At 44.9% G+C, this 26,813-nt stretch overlaps 1 protein-coding gene across 23 annotated transcripts in view; it reads right to left on the reverse strand.

The window, feature by feature from the left end:
• Nucleotides 1–2,820: 2,820 nt before the first annotated feature.
• Nucleotides 2,821–26,813, reverse strand: part of SMIM3 (small integral membrane protein 3) — a 44,300-nt gene continuing 20,307 nt past the window's right edge. For 6 of the 23 annotated variants that reach the window (XM_038535014.1, XM_038535009.1, XM_038535006.1 and 3 more), the window contains one exon: nt 2,821–4,151. In XM_038535014.1, the coding sequence (XP_038390942.1) occupies nt 3,958–4,140 (183 nt within the window). In that variant the 5' untranslated portion in view covers nt 4,141–4,151 and the 3' untranslated portion in view covers nt 2,821–3,957. Of the gene's footprint in view, nt 4,152–20,521; nt 21,110–21,378; nt 21,503–21,702; nt 22,505–24,606; nt 25,430–26,813 lie in introns of those variants that run through there. The other 17 variants (XR_005358425.1, XR_005358416.1, XR_005358424.1 and 14 more) reach the window with 7 other exon arrangements.

Genomic DNA, 26,813 nt, shown 5'->3' on the forward strand with positions numbered 1-26,813 from the left:
CCCCATTAGGCCTTTGGTATTTTTGTATTATTGGCCATCTTATAGTTAACCATTACTGAGAGACTTCCATGTGCCAAGCACTGGGCAAATTCTTTTCTATCTCATTTAATCCCCTCCACACTCAGAAGTAACTGTCATCACCATTTTACAGATGAAGAAACTAGGACTCACTAGCAATAGATCATAGGTATTGAGCATTTGCTGTATTTTACCACCTACCTTGCCGCTGTGACCACATATAATACTCGTAACAATTCTGTGAGGTAGCTAGAGTTACTCCTGTGTCTATTTTACAGATGAGGAAATTAAGACTCAAAGAGTTTGTTACCTTGCCCACAATCAGAAAGCCAACATACAGTGAAGCCAAGATTGTTCGGGCCCTTGCTCTGCTGCCAAAGGAAGGAATGAGGATGACAGCCACCATGTAATGCAAAGTGTGAATTTCCCACTCGGGCAAGATGGTGGGATGAGGTAACTCATGATAGTGATCTTCACGCTCAGAAGTGGGGTGCCTGGGTGGCTAGGTCGACTGACTCTTGATTTTGGCTCAGGTCATGATCTCAGAGTTGTAAGACTGAGCCCCATGGCAGGCTCTGCATGCACAGCAGGAGTCTGCTTGAGATTCTCTCTCTCTCCCTCTGCCCTTCCCTGCCCCACTGTCTCTAAAATAATGTATCTTTTTTAAAAAAATGCTCAGAAGTCCCAAGGAAAAGGAAGTTGATCTCTTCAGGGTGGCCCCCAAGGGGGCATCTTAAGGCCTGATTTCTCTCTTACTCAATGAAGAATTTTATTTTATTATTATTTTTTATTTTTTTAATAATAAATTCATTTTTTATTGGTGTTCAATTTGCCAACATACAGATTAACACCCAGTGCTCATCCCGTCAAGTGCCCCCCTCAGTGCCCATCACCCATTCACCCCCACCTCCCACCCTCCTCCCCTTCCACCACCCCTAGTTGGTTTCCCAGAGTTAGGAGTCTTTATGTTCTGTCTCCCTTTCTGATATTTCCTACCCATTTCTTCTCCCTTCTCAAGGAAGAATTTTAATACAAGGGCTGTCAAGGAGTGGTTTCAGCAAGAAGTGAATTCCTTTCCACCAACCATGTGGTTCTCCACGTTTAACTTGTTCACTGATCACCCAGGTAGCTTTTTTTTACAAAACAGATATGCAAGACCTTTTCCACGGGATTCTCATAAATGTGAACCAGGACTCTGGGAGCTGCATTTGTAAATAAATGCTCCTGGGTGAATCTGTTGCAGGTTGTCAAGAACACTGGGAAATACTGAGGAGGCAACACATGGCAACCCTACCATTAGAGAGGGGGATTCCTTTATTATAGGGGAACTTGGATTGGATGGTCCTAAGTTACCTTCAGAGTTGCTGAAACCAGAACTGGAAAAACAAAATGTTGAGTGCTAGGAATGATAGGATTGGATGGGAACTGTGAGCTACTTCACTTGAGAAAGAAAAAAAAAAGAGCTGTATCGCCATCTGGTGGACTGCCTAAAAGTCTTTACACTCCACCCTAAAATCCTAGAATGATTTTCTCATTCTCTTTCTCAATTCTGATACCTTCCGCTTTACAGACCTGGAATCAGATTCAGAAAGGCTAGGTGGCACACACAGAGCCTACACCCCACATCCAGCAATTCTCAGGGTACTGCTTTTCATAGGCTCGAATTGCACAAGACTGATGTCATGCTTATCAATTACAAATATCTCAAGTTTTCCTCCAGCAAGTAATCAGGAGGTTTAAGTTCTAGACAGCTGTCCCAGTGAAACAAAGTTCCCAGATACTTCAGTACTACACTTCTCAAAGGACAGGGCACTGCTTTAAAAACGCAGAAATCTTGGCTCTGTCTTATGCCCATAGCTATGGACCGACCACTAGACCGTGGATGCTTCACACCCTGCAGTGTCTGTCCTAATCTAACTAGGTCCCAAACAGAAGCCTCACATGTGTGCATCTGGTTAGCAAACCTAAATCACGTCTGAATCTCTGGCTACAGTTTAGTTAGGGAAATGTAGTGTTCATGTTTAATGTAGGTTTTCACTTGCTAGCCTCTGTCACCTAGGAAGGCATAGGGAAAAGGGAAAAGCAAAGCAAAGATTGGGATAGATGCTGAGCAAACCAATCCAAATCTTATCACATAAAGTTATTCCCCTTGACCATTCTTCCCAAACCCTCCTCCCTTACCTCTGTACAGCCCTATTCCTGGAGAGTTGTCCATTCTGTCTCCACCTCCTTACCTCTGACTCATTCCTCAACCCACACGATAAGATGTCATCCCCCTCATAGCACCTCTAAGCACATGATCTTTTCAATCTCCTTGCTTTATCTTTCCCCCGCCCCCCTTCCGCTCCTATGTAGTGTCTGCCAAGTTCTGCATTTAGCTCTGCCCCCGGTCCGTGTACGCTGCCTGGGTGGTCCTGTCCCCTTGCGTGGCGTAGCTACCATATGCAGATAATCCCCCAAAGCGTAACTCCAGCCATAAAATCTATCCCAAAGAACAGACCTAGGTTTCCAGTTGCATCGTGAAAGTGTCCGCCTGAAGATCACGAGCACCTCAAACACGATGTGTCTGCCACCAAATTCATCACTTACCCACCAAATTTGTTTTTCTCCTTGCATCCTATGTCTAAGTAAACCACAAATACCCACTTGCCAAAGCTGGAACCTTGGAAGTCAACTGGATTCCTCTCTTTCCCTTTCAGTTCTTACATTCAAACTGTCTCTAAGGCCCATAAATTCAGTGGAATCCTTTTACCCAAGTTCCTGAGCTTATTATAAGTGCTCGCTAAAGAAAAACCTCAGACATGGTCATTCTAGCACTTTATTGGAAACTGGTCGCATACATCAATGAAATCAGACCAAAGTAACAGCCTCACTTCCACACAATATTCTGATATCTGTGCTATATCTTCTTACATAATTTAATAAATCCCAAGATGTTCCTGATTTTGGTCAAAGAGCTTGAGTGGTCCAGGAATCTCTCTATAAATATAGATCATAGCATCTAAAATAACCATCGCTGTCTTGAGTGAGTTCCAAAAGTCCTGGGAACATCTCTTAAAATCTGTAGCTTAGACTGGCTGCAGTGCTGGTGGGAGGGGATGAAGGGCGTACACTTGACACCACGTAGCTGGTTAGAGCAGGTGCTGGGGTGAGGGGACACAGCTTCTTGAGTGTGAGACACACAAGTTGGTGGGGGCTGGAGATCCTGAAAGCCATCCGGGGAACTCAGCCACCCTGTGTTGTGACACATAGCTTGAGTGTCAAAGTGAGGAGACTCCAATGCAGAAAGAAGCCCATCACCCCAGGTCCTTCAGCCTTGCCAAGAAATGGCAGTGCCGTCCTCTAGACTGTTACAGGGGTAGACATTCTGGCACAGGAAGGTCCTAGGAAGTTCCACCCATCTCCCTCCTCCTGCCACACTCAGTTCCCTCCAAATTAGGTAACTTGAGGGAGTGGCACCACAAAGAAAATGACTTTGAGCCAAAGCACTACTGGCCCCTTGGAATGCAGACAGGGTGTCTTTGCTTGGTTCGACCTGAGGGGCACTGGCAAAGGCTGCTCTGCCCCCAGTGTCTTCATCACCACCCTGAAGGCCATTGTCAGCAATTATAACCCTGTGGTGGCTTTACCATTCATCGCCACAAACAGCTTTAACCTCCACCCAAGGCATTGGTTCTTACAACCCTCTGAGGTAGGAAGGGCAGGACCATGATCCCCATTTAGAAGATAAGGAACCTGGAACCCACAGAGTTAGGTCCCTTGACCCAGCTCACACAGCTGGCCGGTGGCAAAATCCAAACAAGAACTCCGGTCTCCTCTCACACATCAAGCTCCAGAGTCCACACTCCAAAGCCCCTCCTGCTGCTTTTCTGAGAAGGAAGAGGCTGGGGGAGGAGATACTATCCATGTTTCTCCCCGGCCCCTCTTGGGACACTGATTTCAGACAGCCCCGTTGAGGACAGGATGAGTCCGCATGCGATAGATAATGACCGCGGTGGCTGGGCACAGCAACAAGGAGGTCATGATGACAATGGTGGCCAGGATGATGAGGACAATGACCCAGATATCCAGGATGTGCTTGGGGAGTGCGGCTTCCATGGGGACCTGGCTGACGGCATCCATGCTGCTTCACTCTGTGACAGACAGGAGAGAGGAAGTCACTATTCTGTACCCTCTCCCGGACTCAGAGGCTTGGGTCATTTACCAGCTGGGTGCTCTTAAGGTTACCTGACCAATAATGGGCTCACTTACCCAGGGGGGTAGTGTGCTAAGCCCCACCACCAGCTCCATGAGGTGGAGACTATGACTGTCAGCTTTTTTATTACTTTTTTTTTTTAAGATTTTATTTATTTATTTGAGAGAGACCACAAGCAGGGGGGAAGGGCAGAGGGAGAAGGAGAAGCAGAAGCAGACTCTGCTGAGCAGAGAGCCTAGGAGGGACTCGATCCCAGGACCACAGGATCATGACCTGAGCTGAAGGCAGACGCTGTACTGACTGACCCACTCAGGTGCCCCAGCCTTCTTTTATATATTGGATTTTATCTTCAATTATTTCCATTTTATAGATGGAGACTCTAAAGCCTTCACAGATGTAGATGTAGTAAATGTGCCCAAGGAAGTGAAGCCAGGTGGGTGGGACTCCAGAGCCACCATGTTTAATTTGTAAATTATCACATTACCAGTCTGGCCCCTCATCTGTTAAAATGGAAAATCAACTGGTTTTGGTCCTGTGTCCCTTCTCCCATTCTCCTGGTAACAAAACCTGCTTTTTCTGTGGAGAACCTACCATGTGGTTTAGTGAGGGTGCTCACCTGAGCACAGAGGTAGATATGGCACCTAGGCTTGGCCATCACAAATCTCCATAGCCTCCATTCAGGGCTGGGCAAGTGACCTAGGCCAGGTCAGCCAAAGTCCTCCCAGGGCTCTTATGCACAAGCTATTGGGAAAGAGGATTCCTTCTGCTGGGCTCTGCTAAACCAAGAGGATGTGAGTCTGGAAAGGATAGGCAGGGGAGCTGTCTCACCCACGCTTAGATAGCCCATCTTAGAGATGAAAAGAGAAATGGAGCTTTCAGGACCCGAACCCCATGCAGTCTGACGCCATCTGCAATCCCAGCCACCCCAGACACAGAAGTGAATAATTTCCTGCTTTTAAGCCTGAGTCAGTTTGGCTTCTCTCACTCAACAGCTAAAAGAGTTCTGATGAATAAGATGGAAATCAGTTATTCCCTAACTTTTTCAATTCACGGCACCCTTCGTGTCTCAGTAATTTTTTCACAGCTCTGCGGGCCCAAAGAAATATCTAGCAGTTTCAATGATTACATAGTTAGCTTCAAACAACTCAATTAGCATTTATGTCCTAACAGACTAGTAGCTGTTGGGGGGGGGGGGGGGGGAGACATCATACACACAAATTGAAAGAAGAAAACACTTTCCTTCACTCCTCACCAGTCACTTACCAATGGGGTGTGGGCAATGGTTCGGCACTGTACGACTTCTCAGACTCTGGAGTCAGAGTCAACAATACCACCACCCACCGCCCGTCCCACGCTCCCGTTTGTGCTCACTGCTTGCTGTATCATGGCAACCACCAAAAACTGGGCTTCGTGAAACAGAACATCGCCAAAGGGAATGTAGTAAGGCGAACATTAAACTGTCAACTTTCTTGAGCTCGGAGTTTGCACAGTGTCTGGGGGATGTCAAATATCATCCCTGTCAAACATTTTAAAGATCCTGCAGCCCCCATTCACACACTTTCCCAAAGAGTTCACTGAGGCTCCCCAGGGCTCAGTGTACAACTTGGGACCCATAGACAATATATTCCCTCCCCAGAGGTCACAAGACTAGGACAAACACTCTCCTGTGGTTCCTTCTAGATCTGAGATCTAGATTTCTAGATCTAGGTCCCAGACAAAATTTCCAATCCCAATTCAATTTCTTACTTTTTCCTAATTAGTAACTTTTTCTTCCCAATGCCTTTGACTCCGTGCCCACTGTTGCCCTGCTAAGGAAGGTGCTGATTGCCATTTCCAAGGCAAAGTCCCCTTTGGGATGTACACACAGAGATATTCATTTCTGCATCATTTGTTATAGCAACCAACACAACAAATGTCCATAATAGTAAGATAGAGTATATCTGTATATTGGTGTAACATGCAGCAGCCTGCATTTGCTCATTTAACAAACATACAGTGCGTGCTACTCACCATGCATTGTTGCAAGCGTGTTACAAATATTAACTTCTTTAATAGTAAGTATTAAAAAGAATAATGATCTATGGTGGTGTTCTGAATATCTTAAGTGGGAAAAAAAAAGTACAGTACAGAATAATGTGTACAGGATTATTCCTCTGGCTCAGATTTTGTAGAATTAAGTAGACAGATAGGTGGCGATACATAAATGTAAAATCATTTATGAGCAGAATCTTTTCAAAGAAAGTGTCAAAGAGTGATTACCTGGGGGCCAGACTGGGAGAAGCTTTTGGTTTTCATTCTTCATGTCTTTATGCTGCTTGAATTTTCTAAACATGAGCATGTCTTACATTTAATTTTCCTTTTTTTTTTAAGATTTTATTTATTCATGAGAGACACACAGAGAGAGGCAGAGACACAGGCAGAGGGAGAAGCAGTCTCCCTGCAGGGAGCCTGATGCAGAACTCAATTCCAGGATTCTGGGATCACCACCTGAGTAGAAGGCAGACGCTCAACCACTGAGACACCCAGGTGTTTCTACATTTAATTTTCTTAAGTCAACTGGATTGAGGGGGAAACAGTTGAATAAAATTCAAGTATGACCCTAGATCAGTGGTCACCAAATGTTCTATACTGTGCCAAGGGGGAGGGCCACCTTAGGACAATATTAAAAAACCATTAATTTCTGGGTCCTATTACAGACTTATTGAATTAGACTCAATAGGGGACAGGAGGAGGCCAATACGGACCCAATATGCAGCCAGGCTTGGAGGCCCCTGGACCGATGGATCTCTAAGACTGCTATGACTCTCTCCAGCACTGTGATTTAGGAACTGACTCCTACGTGCTCTGTAGCCAGTCTGGTCAGACCCGGGCAAGGTCCAGGATGAAGGAGAAGCCTCTGGCTAGGCTCTCTAGGAGACCCGGGATTATCAGGCTGGGGCCTGCCGAGGAGGGGGAAGCACAGGCTGGCCCTGCCTCAGCCTTAAAAATGTGGTCACTTACTTCCAACTCCAAGACACAGAAGCATGAGTCACAGGAGACGTACACTGTTAGGGAAGGGACAGAGGCAGCAGAAATCATTCTTTGTGGTCTCCTGATTACATCAACAGCTAGCCTGCCCTGCGCCAAAAGAACCCCACGAAAGCCCTTTCTGGTAAACCCATTAACATCAAACAGTTTCCGTGACTCCAAATGCCAGAAATAATTTCCCTGGCCGACTTTCATATGGAAAACCTGTCATTTACAGGAACTCAGGCTCCGAGGCTCATTCATAATCACGAATCACAGAAGCCACAGCCAGCCTTATTTCACAGATGGCAAAACTGAGATACTGAGGTCTTTCCCCACCTTCAACCCTACCTTCTTCCAGAATAATCATTCAAAGACATAAATCCGATCAAGCCACTTGCCCAAGCAACACAAAACAGAACAAGTAGAGGAATAAATGAAACTTTTTCTGTAACCCATACTCTAGATTGTACTCTTTCGCACACGGCATTATTTAAAACCTGGAACATAAAAGCAGAGCTGCTCTAGCATGCCAGGGAGGAACCAAAGGAGGAACTTTGGGGTCCCAGCCAGTGAGGCTGGATAAATATCCTTAGAGGCCCTAAGCACTAGAGATTTGGGTGTCCACCCCCTTCACACATATAATTCAAACTAAACACAATACTAAACTATAACATAGAAAACTAAAGTAGCTTTCCCAGGTATTATTCTAGTGTCCTTGCTTAGCACAACCCATTTGCTTGGTACAGCACAGCTGTTCAGCTTTCCCTTGGCCCCTTGGGTTCCTCAAAACACAGTCAGAAAACCACAGGTTGTGATGTTCTCCAAGGGCTGTTTCAGAGTTACCACTGTTCCAGGGCTCTAAGGATGGCCATGAACATGGCCAGACATCCAAGTGCACAGGGAGCTCTCCTTGTTTCAACCTTCCCAGTCTTCAAACATGTGTCCTCTGATAGGCTGTTCCTTCCCATGGAACACCTCTCCCCACTGTGAAAGATAAATTTTGTCCCCAAAATAAGAACTACATAAACCATATGTTCAGCATCTTTAATGGCACGCTGGACAGTTTTCCTTGAGAAAAAACAGGACTCAAAGCTTCTGCTAGCTGACTTCTGTTTGACCCCTATCTGGCATCCGGGTGCATGGTTCCTTGTGAGTGCATAAAACCCTGTTTCTTGGCACATCTAATTAATAACCATAGATCAAGCTGCTTATCATTTGCTTTGCAGATACATTATTTGTTATTTCTGATTAATGGGTTATGTCAGACTAGGGCCCAGAACATTCATATCACAAACTCAACCTTATCCCAGATAAAACTGTGGTTTTTATGATCATGGGAGGTACAACAGCAGTCAGGCCTAAACTCCTGTCAGTTTAAACCGGCATACTTTATCTCCTAATTACCTCATTAAATGAATAAATAAACTTTGACATATGTTCAATATAAGTTTGTCTAAGCACTGTGTTAACACCACTCTGAGCTGACAAGCAAAGAAGCCACTGGTATCACCAGCCACTGATGCCACGTGGGCCCCTACACCACCAGCTCTGTGAGAGCCCAGTTTTCTTTCTTTTTTTTTTTTAAAGATTTTATTTAGTCATTCATGAGAATACATAGAGAGAGAGAGAGAGGCAGAGACACAGGCAGAGGGAGAAGCAGGCTCCACGCAGGGAGCCCGATGCGGGACTTGATCCAGGGTCCCCAGGATCATGCCCCGGGCTGAAGGCGGCGCTAAACCGCTGAGCTACCTGGGCTGCCCGAGAGGCCAGTTTTCATAAGCCACTGAAAATCTTTTAGGGGAAAAAAAGAATAATTATTCCAGCTAATTCTATCATATGGTGAATTTTCTAGTTCCAACAAAAAAATATAAATTTCAGGAATTAAAATTTCCTGCAAGTCAATTGTTTTAGAATAACTGGACTCAAGGTGACTAATCTGTTCTATCTATCCACCTTTCAATCATGAGACTTACTCCCTAGCAAGCAGCTCTCACCCTCTGACAAAGTAATACTGGTTTTGGTTGAGCACCACTAGAATAAGTAACTCTGTCCAGGATGTTCATTCGTTCATTCATTCATTCATTCATTCATCAAGTACTTGCTATATACAAGATACTCTCTTAGGAATTACTGTTATTTATTCTGAAGATATAGCTCATTTCCAAGAAGCAAAGAGAAGTGTCCCTCCTCTTATTTCCTCAAATACAGCAATACACAAGCCAACATTTAACAAATACCAAGTGCTAAGTAGTGTGCTAGGCCTCATCCCACACATTAACTTACTTAACCTTCATAATAATCTTGTGCTGGATATATTATTTTACAGATGTGGATATGAAAGCCAAGAAAGGTTAACTGGCTAGTGGTCATAAAGCTAAGTAACAGACATTCAAACTCAGGTCTTCTGACCCTATGTTCATCTCCAAAGCCTCCACACAGAACCAGGGGTAAGGAAGATGGAATATGCCGGATCCATAGCTCTTTCCTAAGTCCAGGTCAGACTCACTGCTTTTGGCCAAAGGCATTCTAGATTTAGAGAGTTAAGAAAAGATATGCAATCTACAAAGATCAGGACTTTCACTTCTGGTGATGGCAAACTAGATCATTTTGATCAATTCTCCTACTGATGACAACTAGAAAAATTGTCCCCCAGGCCAAAAAAATAAAACTGCCCGAAGGCACTAAGAAGTAACAAAATAATGAGGAATTACTAGGGTAAGATCTGGGAACGGAGGAAATCCAGGGAGGTGATCCTGGCATTTGAAGCAGCATTTCCCTTAGTGGATAATGGAGACCAAGCAGAGTTTCTGACAGACTCAGGGATCTCCCAAGACAAGGAGAATAAAACCTCTGCATTCTGGGGTTGGACTTCAAAGAGCACAGTTGTTTTTTTTTTAAACATTTTATTTATTTGAGAGAGAGAGAATGAGGAAGGGAGACAGAGAAGCTGACTCCCCACTGAGCAGGGAGCCTGACATGGGGCTCAAGCCCAGGACCCTGGAATCATGACTTGAGCCAAAGGCAGACACTTAACCAATTGAGCCACCCAGGCACCCCCAAAAGAGCACTCTTAGTGCTAAGAGTGAACAAGAAATACATCAATCCCAAACACTGCAACCCAGGTTTGAATCATCACAGTCCCTGAAATTGAATTAAGGTTGTTTCACATTGCTAGTACCTCCAGGTGCCTGGCAGAAGCAAACCTATATCCTCTCTGGAGGAGATAACAATCACAAGAGGCTTCAGATTTTTTTTTTTGACATATAATGTCTAATGCAAAACCAAAAATAAGCAGAGCTGAAAAAAATGTAAGATGACAAGAACAGAACCATCAGAAACAACAGACAATAGGAAAAGATCTACAGGGGTTCCAGATACTGTAGTTGTCCCTTAGACACACCTTTTAAATAACCTTGCTTACTATGTTCAAGGAGATTGAGAATTTTGACAGATAACTGAAAACTATAAAAAAGAACATGGCAGATTTGTTTTTTTTAAAAAACCGAACAGAAATTCTAGAACTGAAAAATAAATACTAGAAATAAAATTTGAACAAATGGGCTTAACAGCAGGTGAGACATAGAAGAAAGAAGAATTAGTGAACTAGAAGATAGATCAAAAAGAAAAAAAACACTTAGAATGAAGCTGAGGGAAAGAAAAGCACATTATAGTAAATCTGCTGAAAACCATAAGGAGGAAAAAAGGCAGATTATTTTCAAATGAAAAACAATTAGACTAACATCTAACTTCTCAGTAGAAACAGTAGAGTCTGGAAAACAGCAGAATGATATCCTTCAAGCTCTGAACAAAAATAATTGCCAAGAATAAAGATGAAATATGACATTTTCAGACAAAAACTGAATTAAAATGTGCAATAACAATAGCAAATAAATAGTAGAATAAATAGAATTAAAGTATTCTGGTTTTTTTTGCATTGTCTGGGAAAGGGCAGAGGAACCAAATAATATTAGACTTTCTTAAATCAAGGATATATATTGTAATCTCTAGGGTAGCCATTTAAAAGTAGTAAAAGAGGGACGCCTGGGTGGCTCAGCAGTTGAGTGTCTGCCTTAGGCTCAAGGGATGATCCCAAGGTCTGGGATCAAGTCCCACATCAGGCTCTCTGCTCAGTGTGGAGCCTGCTTCTCCCTCTGCCTATGTCTCTGCCTTTCTCTCTCTCTGTCTCTCATGAATACATAAATAAAATCTCTAAAAATAAATAAAAGAGTACATAACTTCCAGATAAAAGGGAAAAATAGAATGTGTGGGACAAATAGCACATAGAAAGGTAGTAGATTTTTACTTTTTCTGTACTTAACTTCAGAATTATAAGGAGAAATAGATGAAGTCACAGTTACAGTGTGGGAGTTAAATGCAATTCTCTTGAATACTGATAGAACAAAAAGGTTTTTTATTATTATTATTTTTAAAGATTTTATTTATTTGCTCATGAGAGACACAGAGAGAGAGAGAGAGGCAGAGACACAGGCAGAGGGAGAAGCAGGCTCCATGCAGGGAGCCTGACGTGGGACTCAATCCTGGGTCTCCAGGATCAGGCCCTGGCCTGAAGGCGGCGCTAAACCGCTGAGCCAACCGGGCTGCCCCAAAAAGTTTTTTAAAACCAGCTAAGGATACAGAAGACTTCTTAAATTAATAGGTTTCTATTATATATGATTTCAAATAGAAAGTATCAAAACTAATTAAATATAAAAAGTTAACATTTAAATTATTTCCTCTGGGAATAATTTTTATATATTAACGTATTTAATATATTAAATTTAATATTCAATATATTATATAATTATATAATATAATATATTTCATATATATATAAAATTCCCAATTATGTAGTAATATATATATTCATTTAATGATATTGGGAGAAAATAACTTTGAGGATAATTATGTGAGAATAAAGGGAATCATAATATACCACATTTAAAAAACAAGTTCAAAGCAGAATAGTTTTTTTTTAAAGACTTTATTTATTTATTCATGAGAGACGCAGAGAGAGGCAGAGACATAGGCAGAGGGAGAAGCAGACTCCATGCAGGAAGCCTGATGTGGGTCTCGATCTCGGGTCTCCAGGATCACGCCCTGGACTGAAGGCAGGCGCTCAATCACTGAGCCACTCAGATGTCCCCAGAGCAGAATAGTTTTAATGTAAGAACAAGTCATTTTTAGAACTGATTTCATATGTTAAATCATTTGACCTAATTCACAAAACAGAAAGCTGGCTCTAATATGCTCCAGTCAAAACTGTAAAGAGGATATTTCTATGAAGCAATTGTGGTAAGTAGAATTCTAATATTGCCCCCATAACTTCTGTTCCCTGGTGCTACCCCTGGGATTAGGTTCAGTCACCTAACAAGGATGAAGGGATTTTGCTGATGTAGTTAAGGTTACAGATCCCCTGACTTTAAAGTAAAAAAAAAAAAAAAAAAGGCATCCTGGGTGGGCCTCACTTAATCAGATGAAAGACCTTTAATAGAGGGCTGAAGCCTTCCCTGAAGTCAGAGACTCCTCTGCTGGCCTTGAGTTGCAAGAAATAAATCTGCCAACAACCTGGATGAGGTTGCAGGCAGTCTTTCCTAATTGATCCTCCAGACATGAATACAACGTGGCTGATACCTTGATTGAAGTTTGTAAGGACCCAGCAAGGCTGTGTTTGGGCTCCTGACCCATGGAAACTAAGATTGTGATTGTATTCTTAAGCCACCAAATCTGTGCTAACTTGTTATGGCAGCAATAGAAAACTAATCCAGCAATACTCTGTTGTATTGAGTTTGTTCCAGGGAGAAGAAATCTCTACAAAGACATGGCATTCTAGAAATCTATAAGGAATTTAGACACTATCTAACTAAAACCACATAGCCTACCTTCCATGTTAAAAGTGAAGGAAGTGACTTACCCAAGGTCACATAGCAAGTTCAGGGCAGGACTGAGGGGAGAACTCAGGCTTCCTGCTCTGCATGCTCTTCTCAAGCTGTCTCTATCCTGTCTGAGATGGAAGCTGGGAGAAAGTAAGGAGTCAGGCTGGAGAAAGCAGTGGTAGGGAGCAAACCGATAGGAAGAATGACAGCCAGGCAGACTTCTTGGTTCTATCTTTTTACCTTGTAAAAGCCATCCAGAGCCTTGAGGCCCAGAGCCCTAGGGCACATCATGGTAGGTGGGACAGGTGAGATGGTTTCCCAAGGCCACACACACACACACACACACACACACCCCTCAATCAAAAACAAGTCCTGTCAGAATTGCTGGTGAATGTAGTTCTACCCTTTGCATTCCATCCCTTTGATTCAAGGTTGGAATGCAGATGAATTTGGTGAAAAAGGTAATGGCTAAGCCTGTAACTTTATTCCTCGCTATGAGACTGTCAGGAAAGAGGAAGAGATACTAGAATCTCACTAGCCATGGAAGATTCCACCGAGGGGGAAAAAGGCCCGTGCACCCAGGATGAAGGACTGGACAACTTGCCTGGGTTCCAGCTCTGCTGCAGCACTGATTTTACCCAGCACAGCTCATTCTCCTTCCAGAACGCCTCCCCCCTCTACTCAGTGGCAGGGGTACTGAATACATGTTTCTTAAATCAACAGATGCCCAAGCTCTAGGATGCTGGTGGGGCAATGGGAGTGCTTCCATGGGGGGAATACCAGGAAACCGCAGGGAATTTGCTCCTCTATGCTCATGTGACAGTGTTAAGAGCCCAGGCTCCGAGGCCAGCTGGCTTGGGTTTCAATGTGGCTTCACCACTCTCTAGCTGACCTATCTTAGGTTAAGTTATTAATCTTCCTAATGCTTCCATTTACTCAGCTGAAAACAAAAACAAAAATGAGCAAATAATAGTATCTCCCTTGAAGTGTTCGTAGGATTCCAGGAGAGAATCACACACAGCACCTGGCAGTAGTCTGACACTCGACAGATGTTCATTCCCACGATTAATGATTCCTGGCTGAAGGGACTCACCTAAGCAAACAGCCTCCCCTTGCCCCTTTCAGTTAGAATTTGCTAGCATCCCTGACTTGGTGCATGTCTTCACTTTATCAACAAAGATGACAGAGGCTTAGTCCATATGAGTGAATTTTTTTAATCAACCAACAAACCATGGTTCCACTAAAAAACCAATTTTAAAAAAATCAACCATGGTTGATTAACGCGACACATTTCTTCAGTCCAAGCATGAAACGGGTGGCTTATCAATTCATTAAATATGGATTGTGCTGTGAATCACACCGAGCATCGAGGAGCGGGGGTGGAGATGGAGATATTTGCTCATAAGAAGCTCACTCTCTTCTGCAGGAAAAAGGCATCACTCATAATTGCTAATTGCAATATAAGGCAGACCGCTCCTACCTTGAAGGTGTAAACCACCTGCTCTTGGAGAAGAGGAAGGACATTGAAAGAGAAACAGACTGTAGTTGAGACTATCTTGATCTGCATCCTGCTTGGCATTTTATTAGAGATGGGACTCAGGGGAAGTCACTTAACATCTTTAAACCTTGATCTCCTCATCTTTAAAATGCTAAGAGCATTATGTTGCCCCCTTCTTTTGTGAGGATAAAGCGAGACAATATGTATACATATTGAAACATAATATATGCTCAAAAAATGTTCATCTTCATTCCTTTGTTTTGGTCTAAGTAAATCAGAACACCTTACAAAGAAAGGGGACTTTGATACGGGCTTTGAAGAGAAGTATGTGTTCCAATGGAAGAAATAAAGAGAAAGGCAGGATGAGTAGAGTACATACATCAACAAAACCCCAAAGCTGCTGTTTCATTCGTAAAATGGAAATAGTAATAATAACTAGCGGTAGTAGCTGGGGTCACTGGGATGCTGCGGGATTGGAATGAGATAATGCACGCAAAGCACTTACTTCGGACAATGCCTGGTGCATAGTAAGGGCTTCATGCGTGTTCAACTGAGCTGGGGGGCACAGCGTAGCTCCTAAATCCAAAGCATTCGGAGGCCCCACCATTAGTTTGGACACCGTGACTGCTCTGAGGCTGATCAAGGAAACCACGGCGATCATTCGCAAAGGGCCTTTGATAGTCTGTCCCAGCTTTGATCCTCCACAGGAAAAGCACACCTGTCACATCTGAGCTGCAGCTAGCAGTTAACTTTTGAGGGATTGCCAGTGGTTATCCAACCGGTTTCACCACCAAGCAGCTCACTGCGGAAGAAGGCAATAAAAGAAATGACTTCCTGCTGGCAGGAGAGCTTAATTATCCCAAAGTGGGAGAAAAAGCAGACAGAGGCAGGTGGCTTCCTGCAGGTGTGGCCTTAAGCCAGCACTGCCAGAGCTCTGAGAAGCAGCTCTGGGCACAGAGGCCAGAGAGGAGGTGAGAGCACCAGCTCTGAGTCACTGATGCCGGGCCCATCTCTTCAGGGGTCCTGCCAAATGTGAAGAATGAGGCTGACCCTCCCCACCAGGGAGTAGACTCAGGGGGCTTACCAGCATCACTCGGCTTATAGGACCTGTTCCTAAGGCTCTACCCTCAGAAGGAGCTGATACAACCAGCTGAGAAGAATGGAGCATCTAGGCCAGGCAGAGAAAGCAAGTCAAGTGCCAAGAGGCCCCACTGGCCACTTACTAGCCTGGGGTCACTAATGACTTTATCCCACTTCAAGACTTTTGTGCTCGCTGTTCTGTCTTCTTAGGATGCTCCTCCCTGCAGATCTTCCTTTTCAACAACCAGTGTCTCAATGTCCAGGATCTCCTCTTAAATGTCGCCTTGGAAAAGCCTTTCCAGATCTACCTTGCTAAATCACTACCTTTGTCCAGCAACCAGATCTTGTGTTTTATGGTCTTCAGACACTTTTCACAACCTGAAATTAGCTTGTTTGTTTCTTTGTGTATGTGTTTTTATTGGCCATCCTTGCCCACTCAAATGCATGCACGGGGGCAGCAGAAGCCCCATCTCCTGTTCACTGCTGTACCCCCAGCACTGCTCACAGGCCCTGCGGTACACAGTAAGTGCCCAATAAATCGAAGATCAGTGAAGGCATGAATGTGGACAGACTGGAGAACTTTTGATTTGAAAGTTAGTTAGCTTAGTTGGAACTTAGTTTTCCAGAAAGGATTCTCACCCCCATGATCTTAAAAATCAGAATCCGATCTCTAAAATAAAATGCATCCTCGAATTTGATCATTTTCTGGGTTCTCTGTACATTCAGGAAGGAGTATGAGGGCCTCCTCCTTTCCCCAGACCAGCCTGTACACACCAGGCAGAGGAGAAAGGAGGACCGATATTCTCTAAGAATCCCTCTTGCTTTCTTGGGCTGGGGAGCTCAAATTCAAGTTTGGATCCCCTGTGCTCTAGAGCCGCGCACAGAGGTGAGTGCAGGGGTGGTGGAGCTGCTGGACACAGTATGAGCCTTTCCTGCTCTGATTCAGAAGAGGAAAGAACTCTGTGATGATCTCAGAAGAGGATGGAGTGCTGGTAAGAGGGGAGGGGATTTCTCAGGCCTACTCGAGGGTGAGGCCATCCTCACCCTCCTCCCCTTCTGTAATAGCCTCCAGCATTTACCAAGCCAAACTATCTCACTAGGGACCTCTGTTCCAAAGACAGGGGCCAGAGGACGGAACAGGCAGGACACACAACTATCAAAAATGTGAAAAGAATCAAATCAGAGGGCTTTCTCCAATCACCCAAGGTCCCCGAGGAGTGCTCTGTTCTCATCTTACCCCAGTTGGCTCCGGTTTCTCTCAAAAATCTTAACAGTCTAAAGACTTGTTCCCTGAGTTTCTATCGGCTCTTCTGTGGCTGGAAAAATGGAAAAACACCAGGATATTTCAAAGAGACATGAAAACAGCCAGAGCTATCCAAGACTGCACGTACCCATCTGACCCAGCCAATCACAGAGTCTTAGAAACCAACAGGGAGCCAGCAGAGAAGCCCAGGCCAAATCCACAGCATCCTGCTTAAGTCTCCACCATCCATCATGGTTATCTGCCCGTGACTAAGTGCCTGTTGTGTGCTGGGCCGACAAAGGAGGCTGTCCATGGTGGTGGGCTGGTGGGCTGCCGGGGGGTGGGGGTAGTGATAGAGCTGCAAGGGCACCAGAAGGCTGTGAGTCCCTGCCAGGCTATGTGACTGGGAACGAGTCAGTCTCCTAAGACAGGCCTCATGGTGTACGGCAGGCAGGAAAGGGGCCCCTCAAAATGTCCATGTCCTGGTCTCTGGAACCGTGAATATGAAAAAGGAAGCATGACTCAGAGGACAGAGTCATGAAAACAGAGGCAAAGGGACTTTACAGATGTGATTTAAAGACTCTGAGATGAGGAGATTATCTTGGACCACCAAATGGGCCCAGTCTAATCACATGGGTCCTTAAAAGTGAAGAAGGCAGAAGGGTCAGAGAAATGCGGCAGGAGAAGCCCCTGACTCACCGTTGCTTACTCTGAAGGCTGAGGAAGCCAGCTGTGAGCCAAGGAGTGGCCTGGAGAAGCAGGGAATGGCCCGAGCTGACAGCCAGCAAGGAAACGGTGACCTTGGTCCTACAGTCACAGAAACTGAATTCTGCCAACAACTCAAATTAGCAGAGAACCAATCCTCCCCTGAAGACTCCAGAAAGAGACTCAGCCTACTGACCCCTTGATTTTCTTCTAGAAAGACCCATAACAGACTTCTGACTGTAGAATTGACAATAAATCTGATTTTTATTAAGCCACTAAATTTGTGGTACTTTGGTCCAGCATTAGAATCGGACCACACAGTGTGATCCTGAGTAGTCCCTCCTTTGAACTGGGCCTCCTTTACCTGTCAGTCAATTGGAAAGAGTGGTCAAGGTGATCTCCAAGAATCCAGCCAGCTCTCAAAGTCTCACTCTGCTCCCCTGACATCCTACCTCCCTGAGAGCCCTGCGCCAGGTCCAAGGTGGTCTTGGGTCAAAGGCCATTAAAGAAAAAATAGGAGGGAGGAAAGGGTGGAAAAGATGATTCGTGAAAAGCCCCAAGGTATTTCCTAAAATGCCACTTGAGATGGTCAAAAAAAGCCTCCCATTTTGCCATTTGTTACTTCCTTAACCATCCCCCGGAGGAATGAAGTGGAAAATCTGGGAGAGCAAAAAAAAAAAAAATCTTCCTGATTGATTAATCGGTAGAAGCAGTCCAGAGCACTGAGTTAAGGATTCCCTAGCTTTGCAGAGATTAGGTGCAAAGTCCTGATGATCAACTAACTATAGCCTGGGGCAGGGATTAGGAGTGGTGACAGGTATGCCAGGGACACATGTTGCCATTACTTGAAACTGATTGGAGTTTACTTTCCTCTGTCTTTCCTTCTCATTCCTCCACTTCATTCTCTCTGATCCCCTGTACTCAGTTACCAGCAATTCACACAAGCCCAATCAGCTGGTCCGAGTCCAAACCAACAAAATAAGAAAAATTGGGGCACTTGGATGGCTTAGTGGTTGAGCATCTGCCTTTGGCTCAAGTCATGTTCCAGGAGTCCTAGGATTGAACCCTCATTGGGCTCCACACAGGGAGCCTGCTTCTCCCTCTGCCTATGTCTCTGCCTCTCTCTGTGTCTCTCATGAATAAATAAATAAAATCTTAAAAAAAAAAAATAAGGAAACTAGAGCTATGCACCACTAAGCAATGTAAAGTACACAGTGTGGTTGTCAAAGCTGGTTTGCTCTTGTCCACTATGCTAGCCAGGTGTAGTTCTGGCCTGTCCCCTTGCCTGGCTACCTCTGAGCTTTTCTACTGGATGGACACCATTCTGTTTCCTTGGTGAGTTAGGATACCAGGATACCAGGGTCTCTAGTGATTCACTAGCCCAGTGGCTGTCAAATTCTTACTGTCCCCCAGGTCACCCTACAAGTAAGCGACAGAAGCAAGATCTGAACCCAGATCCCTGTAGTTCCAGTGAGGTTCAGAGTGTGGGCCCTGGAACCATACTGCCTGGGTGCAAACTGCAGCAGTGCCACCTACTTCCCGTGATCATGGGGAAGTTCCCTACTCTCTTTGGATCTCAGTCTCCTCAACTATAAAATGGATATAATGGTGGTCCCTACCTCATAGGATTGTGGTAAAGACTAAATGAATTAATGCATGCAAAATGCTTAGAATAACGCCTGGCTCATAGCGCTCAGTAAATGTCAAATATGATTTTTTTTTTAAGCAGGCTCAACGTGGGGCTTAAACTCAAGACCCTGAGATCAAGACCTGAACTGAGACCAAGAGTCTGATGCTTAGCGAAGTGAGCTACCCAGATGCCCCTCAAGTCCAATCATTATTACATCATTTGGCTTGCCCAGCCCATGGGGGCAGGTGTCTGCAGGGCATGTCACACCTATTCCTAATACTGTGAGTGTGAATACACGTGTCTATCTTTGATTCCACTGCCAACAGTGGCAGTGTAAGACCAATCAAGATAAAGATTCTCTTTCCGGGCAGCCTGGGTGGCTCAGGGGTTTAGCGCCGCCTTCAGCCCAGGATGTGATCCTGAAGTCTCAGGATGGAGTCCCACATCAGACTCCCTCCATGGAGCCTGCTTCTCCCTCTGCCTGTGTCTGCCCCTCTCTCTCTCTCTCTCTCTCTCTCTCTCATGAATAAATAAATCTTTAAAAAAAAAAAAAAGGTTCTCTTTCCTTGGAGACATTTCCTTTATTTGTAGATTTAAAACCCCCAAGAAGAAACAGAAGCATATTTTTTAAAAGAAGGATCAGAACACCTGAGACCAAGTCTGTCTCTTTACCTCCTTGGCCTGTCACTTCTGGGCCCAGTATGTGACCTAACCACATCAGGCCTCCAAAGTCTCTAATTTGTTTTATGTCTCAAACACCTCACCACTGCTCAGTGATTCTTAGGTGGCCATGCCAGAGACAAGGAACCCCCAGACCTTTCGTGCAGTGAAAGGTTCTGACACCCTGAGAAGTCACTATTTGGAACACTGATGGAGCATGACTTGTAACCTCCATGGCATGACTCATAACCCCAGGACAGCTGGGAACAGGAGGTCCCTGCTGCGTTAGAGAAGTGCTTCTCTTTGGCTTTTTGGGTCATTACTGGGTCAAGTACATGATGTCTTGAAGCTCAGCTGGGCTGTCTTGCATGTGCTCACCGGATGGCTGGCCCGCCCGCCTACATAACCCGAAGAGCTGTATCATGCTCAATGGTAGAGGCCCATCTGTTCCGTCCCCACTTCGTTTTACAGACACGGAAGGTGAGGTCAAGATGGGGAAAATGCTTCATCAAGGTAACTCAGAGGGTCTCCTGACTTCTAGAGAGCAGTCCTCCCCGCTACCCCCACACCCCCAAACCCCTTTCAGGCATTCGCAAGCCTTCCTCTTTACCCACTGCAGTGGTGCCAAGGTCGTCCAGATGTTCCAGAAATCTTTAATTCTTGAATGTCTGAGCAGCTTTCACTACGATAGTCTAGAGCTTTGAGGAATCTATAGAGAAATGGGAGACTCCCGAGGGGGCCCCCGCCGCCCCCCACCCGTGCCAGTCAGGAAGAAAAGGGTGGAGCTGCGGGAATAGGAGGACTGCCTGGCCTCTCAAAATAACAACCTCCCACAGCTGCGCAGGTTTTTATGGTTTACACCTCTCAGTTCCTGCACTCAGTAAACAGTGCTGAGCGCCTATGTGCCAGGCCTTGGGCCAAGTGCCGAGGAGGCCTCGGAGATGAGGCATGGAGAGGCAGTCTCTACCCTCAAGGAATTCGTGGAGGGGTGGGGGGAGCAGGGGGCAAGACAACCCGCGCCTGGAACCATCAAGTCCGGAGTTAGGAGGGAGGAGGAGGAGGGAGTTTGAAAGGCAGACTTCTCCCCACGATACTCTGCACACCCCCTCTCCCATTGATTTCTGGACGCCAGGGATAATTTCTCCAGTTCGCAGATGGAGAAACAGGGCTGGGAGACAGGACGGTGACACTGCCGGTGACGGACCAAGGGAACCCCCCACCCCCCAGGGTCCCCGCGCCTCCGGGGCCGGGCTCCCCCACCCGGGCTGCGGCCCCCAGGAGGCCCCAGGTCCGCGGAGAAGGTGGCCGCAACTTCGCGGCGGACAGACGCGGGAAAGGGGGGCGCAGAAGTGGTGACGGGGGAGGAATGGGGGAGAAGAGGTGGAAGCAGAGGGCAGTCGGGAGGGCGCGGGGTGGGGACCCCACGAGCACCGAGCCCCACGCGCGACGCCCGATGGCCCCACTCACCCCGGGATCCGCAGAGCTGCTCGGCAAGAGCCCGCGGCCGCCACCGCAGCGGCCCGCGGGGGGCTCGGGGCACCCCGCTCCCGGGGTCTCGGCGCGGCTGGGCTCGGGGCCGCGGCGCTCGGCGGCTCCGGAATGCCCGGCCGCCAGGGACCGCCCCCGGAAAGCCCGCGCCCCCGGCCGCCGCCGCCGCCCCGCCCCCGCGGCCCGGGGGGGGAACCCCGGGGCCCCGCTCCCCCTCCCCCTCCCCCTCCGGCCCCGCCCGGCCCCGCGTCCGCCGGGAGGCCCGCGCCAGCGCTCCGGCCGTCGGGGCCCCGCTCTCCTTACCGCGGACCGAAAGGCTCGGGCTGGCGGAAAGCGCGTCCTCCGTGCTCCGAAATCCTCCGCGGGCGAGGGCTGGCCGATGGGTGGGCGCGGAGGGGCGCGGAGGGGCGCGGACCCCGGCTCCGGCTCTGCGGCGTACCGAGCGCAGGATGCTTGACCCGCGGCTTCGCACAGTGGGGCCGGTAAAACCTGCGTCCCAGCCCTGCCGCGAGGACGGACTTAGACGCCAGCGTGGAGCCGGTTGGTCGTCTGCTGTGACACGCCTCGGAGCATCCTGTTCACTTCTGTGACAACAGTGACCCGGCCCGACCCGAGATGCCGAGATGCCGATGGGCCGGGGAGAGCTTGATCCTACGCCCCGCGTTCCCGGCCCAGCTGCCACCCAGGGCGGTGCAGCTGTGCGATCTCCTGCCGTTTCTGTGATGCACCAGGGACAGCGATTCCGGTCCTGTCTCAGTCCCCTCGGTTTTTAATCCAGCAGTCCAGCCAGCGCTCTTCAGTCCTGCTCTAAAAAAGCAGGAGCTCAGGCCTTGACCGTCAGCGTGACCTTGAGGACTCTTGAAACCCAGTTCGTGTGTCAGTTTCTTCCTGTGCTCCGTAGATTTAGTGAGAACTAGGCTGTCTCCCCAGGCCTAAATCAGATATGGTTTGGGGGCTGAACTTACCCCCTCCGAGCTTTTCTGAGTCGGGGATGAGGTCAGCAGAAATGACATCTAAATCATCACTACCAGATGCCAGTTTTTAAAGAGGGGAAACAATGAGGAGGATGGAGGGAATTGACAGGAGAAATGATGTGACAAAAATTCTAGGAATTATCACACAACAACATGTTTTAATCAAAAGAGACATGTGGAATCTTAGAAAAGCAAACAAACCAAGTACCACATAATTCTTAACAGTTTAATACAAAACTCTCAGTGGGGGGGACCCCAAAAAGCTAAAGAAGGACAATCTCAATTTAATACAACATGTTTCCTGGTTAGTGGAAGGGGGATTACTCTGGGTGGACACCTGATAACTCCATGTGCTGGATGTGAAGGCTGACTCCCATCTGGGAGAATGCAGAACCCCAGGGCTGGAGCCAGCACCAGCAAGACTGTCTGCCTTTCCCAGTTTGTACTGTTCAGTATCTCTTTTATAATGATTTGCCCTGGCCCCAAAAAAGTGAGCCAAAAGAGAAAATTGAATACCCTATGGGAAATGTACCCCATTAGCTCTGTCTCAGCTGCCAAGAGAGCTTTGGAAGAGAAGAATAATGGATGCTGTGTTGAAGTAGGAGGAGGGGGAAAAAACACAGTTTCAGTACCAAGCTTTGTTACAGTGAAACCCAGGGAACAACTTATATTTCACTTCCTTGGTCCTCAATTACAAGTACTCCAAAGGAAAAGCCATCAAGAATTAAAAAAAAAAAAAAAAAAAGTAATACTTATGGGGAGATCCCCCTGATAGTGGGGGGGATTTTGAATAAAAGAAGTTGTAACCTAACAACATTCTACCAAAATACTGCCCAAAGGAGGCCCCTACTGGATACAATTCATCTCAGAAACCCTTTCTGTAAAGGGTACCTGAGTGGCTCAGTGGTTGAGTGTCCGCCTTTGGCTCAGGTTCTGATCCCAGGGTCCTGGGATGGGAGTCCCACATCAGGCTCCCCACAGGGAGCCTGCTTCTCCCTCTGCCTATGTCTCTGCCTCTCTGTCTCTCATGAATAAATAAATAAAACCTTAAAAAAAAAAAAAAAAGAAACCCTTTCTGTGAACAACACCTATGCAAGAATTTTCTTATTCATATATTTTTCACTTGCACAAGTACATTTATTTAGTCAGTTTTGGGAAATAATGTGGTATATTGAATTGGAAATCAGGAAACCAAAATTCTGACTGAGTAGCTGAAAGATCATTAATGCCTCAGTTTTCTCACTTGTAAAATAGTAAAATGAGACCTATTCTTTCCATCTGATGCAATTATTGTATATAAAGATTTCATTCATGTATTTATTCAAAACTATTAATTGAAAGTCTCATACATGTTCTAGGTACCAAGGAAGATAAATTCTCTCTTTATTGTTTGACACCTAGTGAGAAAATGTTCACTGTAAATAAGTAAATAAGCAAAATGATATCAAGTCGTGAAAACGTGAATAAAAAACAAGATGATGTAATAGAGTGATGGAGTACATTTTATGTTTTATCATGAAGATTGTAGTTAATCTGGATTTCCTGAATTGTTTGTATTATCAAGGATTATGTTACTTTATAATATATCAACTTAAATGTAAGTTCCAGGGTCTTTCACTATACTTTAATAATTTAAACTGTTTTAAATTTATAGTGAGAGGCCAGTAAAACCTGTAAGGATTTTTTTGTAAGGAAAATTTTTTTGCTTGGATAATTTGTAAGGAAGATAGAACACAAAAACATTCATCACCAAGCATGCATATAATCACACACACACACACATACACACACTCCTTTGCCTCTTATTTTTATGTTTGAGAGTGGCTAAACCTTTGGTATATTAATGTGTAGGTTCAATTTTGCCACTTTAAGAAATGCAAATAGGATGTGTGAGGCCAGGAGAGGTTTTATAAGGTTTGCTTTGCTGGTCTGCTAAATGTTTGTATATTTCAAGCCATACTTAGTTACTTGCCCACAGTTATATACTTGAGGAAATAGAAGGTAGTTACATTGCTTAAAAGATGTAATTTATGTGCTAAGAGAATAGATCTTAATAGTTCTCACCACAAAAAAGAAAAGATAAACTATGCAATGGGATGGCAGTGGTAGCTAATACTATGGTGGTAATCATATTGTGATTTATAAATGTATCATATCAACATGTTGTCCACCTTAGACTCACACAATGCTAAGTGTCAATTATATCTCAATAAAGCTGGAAAAAAGAGAAATAAGTAGGATCCCATTTTATTCAATCTGATAAAAGACAAAAAATCTTTTTAAAATACACAAAATAAGATATGAACAAATGTATGAACATATCATTTTTCAAGAAGAAAACATCTAGTCTGTAACAATGCCAATTCTCCTGAGGTAAATGTAAAACTTAAAAAATGTGATTCATATAAAGGGCCATTGAGACTATCTTAAGAATTGAAGTAGTATAGAAATATAAATATAGAATAAGATTATGAGTGCAATTTTGTTATCAAGGGGAAAATGAGCAATTTCGTCTTGAAGTAAGAAAACTATGCTAGAATGTGAAAGATTGGCAAAAGACACATTTTGAATGGGTAAGTTGTAGAAGTTTGATGAAAAGAAAACTTTGTTTCCTTAGTTTATAATACTTGCAAATAATAAGTCTATAAGGAAGCAATGAAATATGTTAAAATTTTAACAAAATTGGCTCTGTTTTAATGGGCTTACTCATTAGACTTTTTAAAAAGGTCTTTCTAGCAATTGTTACATTAATGCAAGAGTAGAATTTAGTTTTGTTATTCTCTATGTTAAAGTGAGAAACTAGTCTTGGAATATTCAGTTTGGTTTTTTTGTTTGTTTGTTTGTTTTTTAAGAAAGGCAAACTGCCACACGTAGCTGTAACACCTCCTTTGGATGTGCCTGGAGTTTTGGAAGCATGATTATCCTATGTTCCCCCAGAAATGGACCTTGAGAACTTGCTTGGAGGTTCTAGCAGAGATGTGCAGTTTCTCATATACCCTTGAATGGTCCTTCTCTATGGGAGAAGGTTATCCATCCTCCTCCACTGTGTTTAGCTTCTGGAGGGATGCACAAGAAGAGATGTGGGAGGAAGGGGACACCTGCATAGCCAGCCCAATCAGCCAAATTAACCCCGGTGATCAATGGGGTGACATTGTGCAGCCAGATTACACTTATATTCCCAGTTTCTTCTTAATAAGAGATATGGAAAGTTATTTTTAATTTCTTTATAATCTGCCCAAATAGGGAGTATTACGTATCTGATCAGAGTTACTTTCTGTGTTCTGTGCATTGTCATGCCCTTCATTACTTAAAAACAAAACAGGAGAAGTTCCTCATTTATTAAATAGCTAAAGTTCCTTATAATTGTACCTATGGTTATGTTTATTTAGTACTAGCATATTGTCACTCTGATTAATAGGCAGCCAAGCTACAACCATTCACTGTTCCCAAGCATCTATGCTTCTGTCTTAAGTTAGGGATGATTCTTCTTTGAAAATTCTTTTTCACGTTACCTTCCCAAGATCAGTTTTATAGTTCATAAAAATATAATGCGTTTTTACATATCAAACCATCTTTGGTGCTTTCTAGATAGCTAAAATACCAAAGGCCTGGCCTCTCACCTTATATGTCATTCACAATTAGGAGGGATAGTGGGTAGAATTAGTTAGGTATGTTTGAAATGCTCCATATGCCTTAACTGGCTCACTAACTGCTATAGGATTTGCATTATATACTAAGCCCACAAAATGGGATAAGCTATCCAATCAAAAAAGTACATTGTAACATTCCCATGTTTATTTTTAGATTTTTAGATTTTTCTGGGGGTGCCTGGGGGGCTCAGTTGACTGAACACTCAACCCTCGATTTCAGCTCAGGTTGTGATCTCAGGGTTGTAAGATTGAGCCCCATGTCGGGCTCTGCGCTAGGCACAGAGCCTGCTTAGGATTCTCTTTCCTTCTCTCTCTGCCCCTCCCCTCCCTTTAAAAAATAAATAATAAAAAAAAAATAAAAGTAGATTTGTCTGTGTACCCATATCCACAGTAAATTCTTACACTTGACGAAACACTGACAAGAACCATAACCCAATAGGATTTATTCCCCCCTCTTCTGATATGGTTGTTTAGTCTAATAAGTTAACAGAGGCTTCAGTCTAATCAAACAAGTGCTTTTTGCTTTCCTTACATGTTTATCTGAAGTCTTCTCCTGCATGCTAAAGCATCTTCAACAAAGGACAGTCCCAACAAATTGTTGAGAAATATTGTACCAGGTATTCTTAACTGGAATAGATTTATAGGGCCAGGCTTCTTACCATAAGCTACCATTGTGACCGCAGGTAGATGTCTATAGACTGAACCATAAGATCAACTCAGGATTGCTAGGACTCTTAGTCCAGAAACAACCAACTTCATGGAAGTATACTGTTGGTCCAAAGTTTACAAG

Source organism: Canis lupus, chromosome 4 (genome assembly GCF_011100685.1).
Source record: "Canis lupus familiaris isolate Mischka breed German Shepherd chromosome 4, alternate assembly UU_Cfam_GSD_1.0, whole genome shotgun sequence".
NCBI lineage: Eukaryota > Metazoa > Chordata > Mammalia > Carnivora > Canidae > Canis > Canis lupus.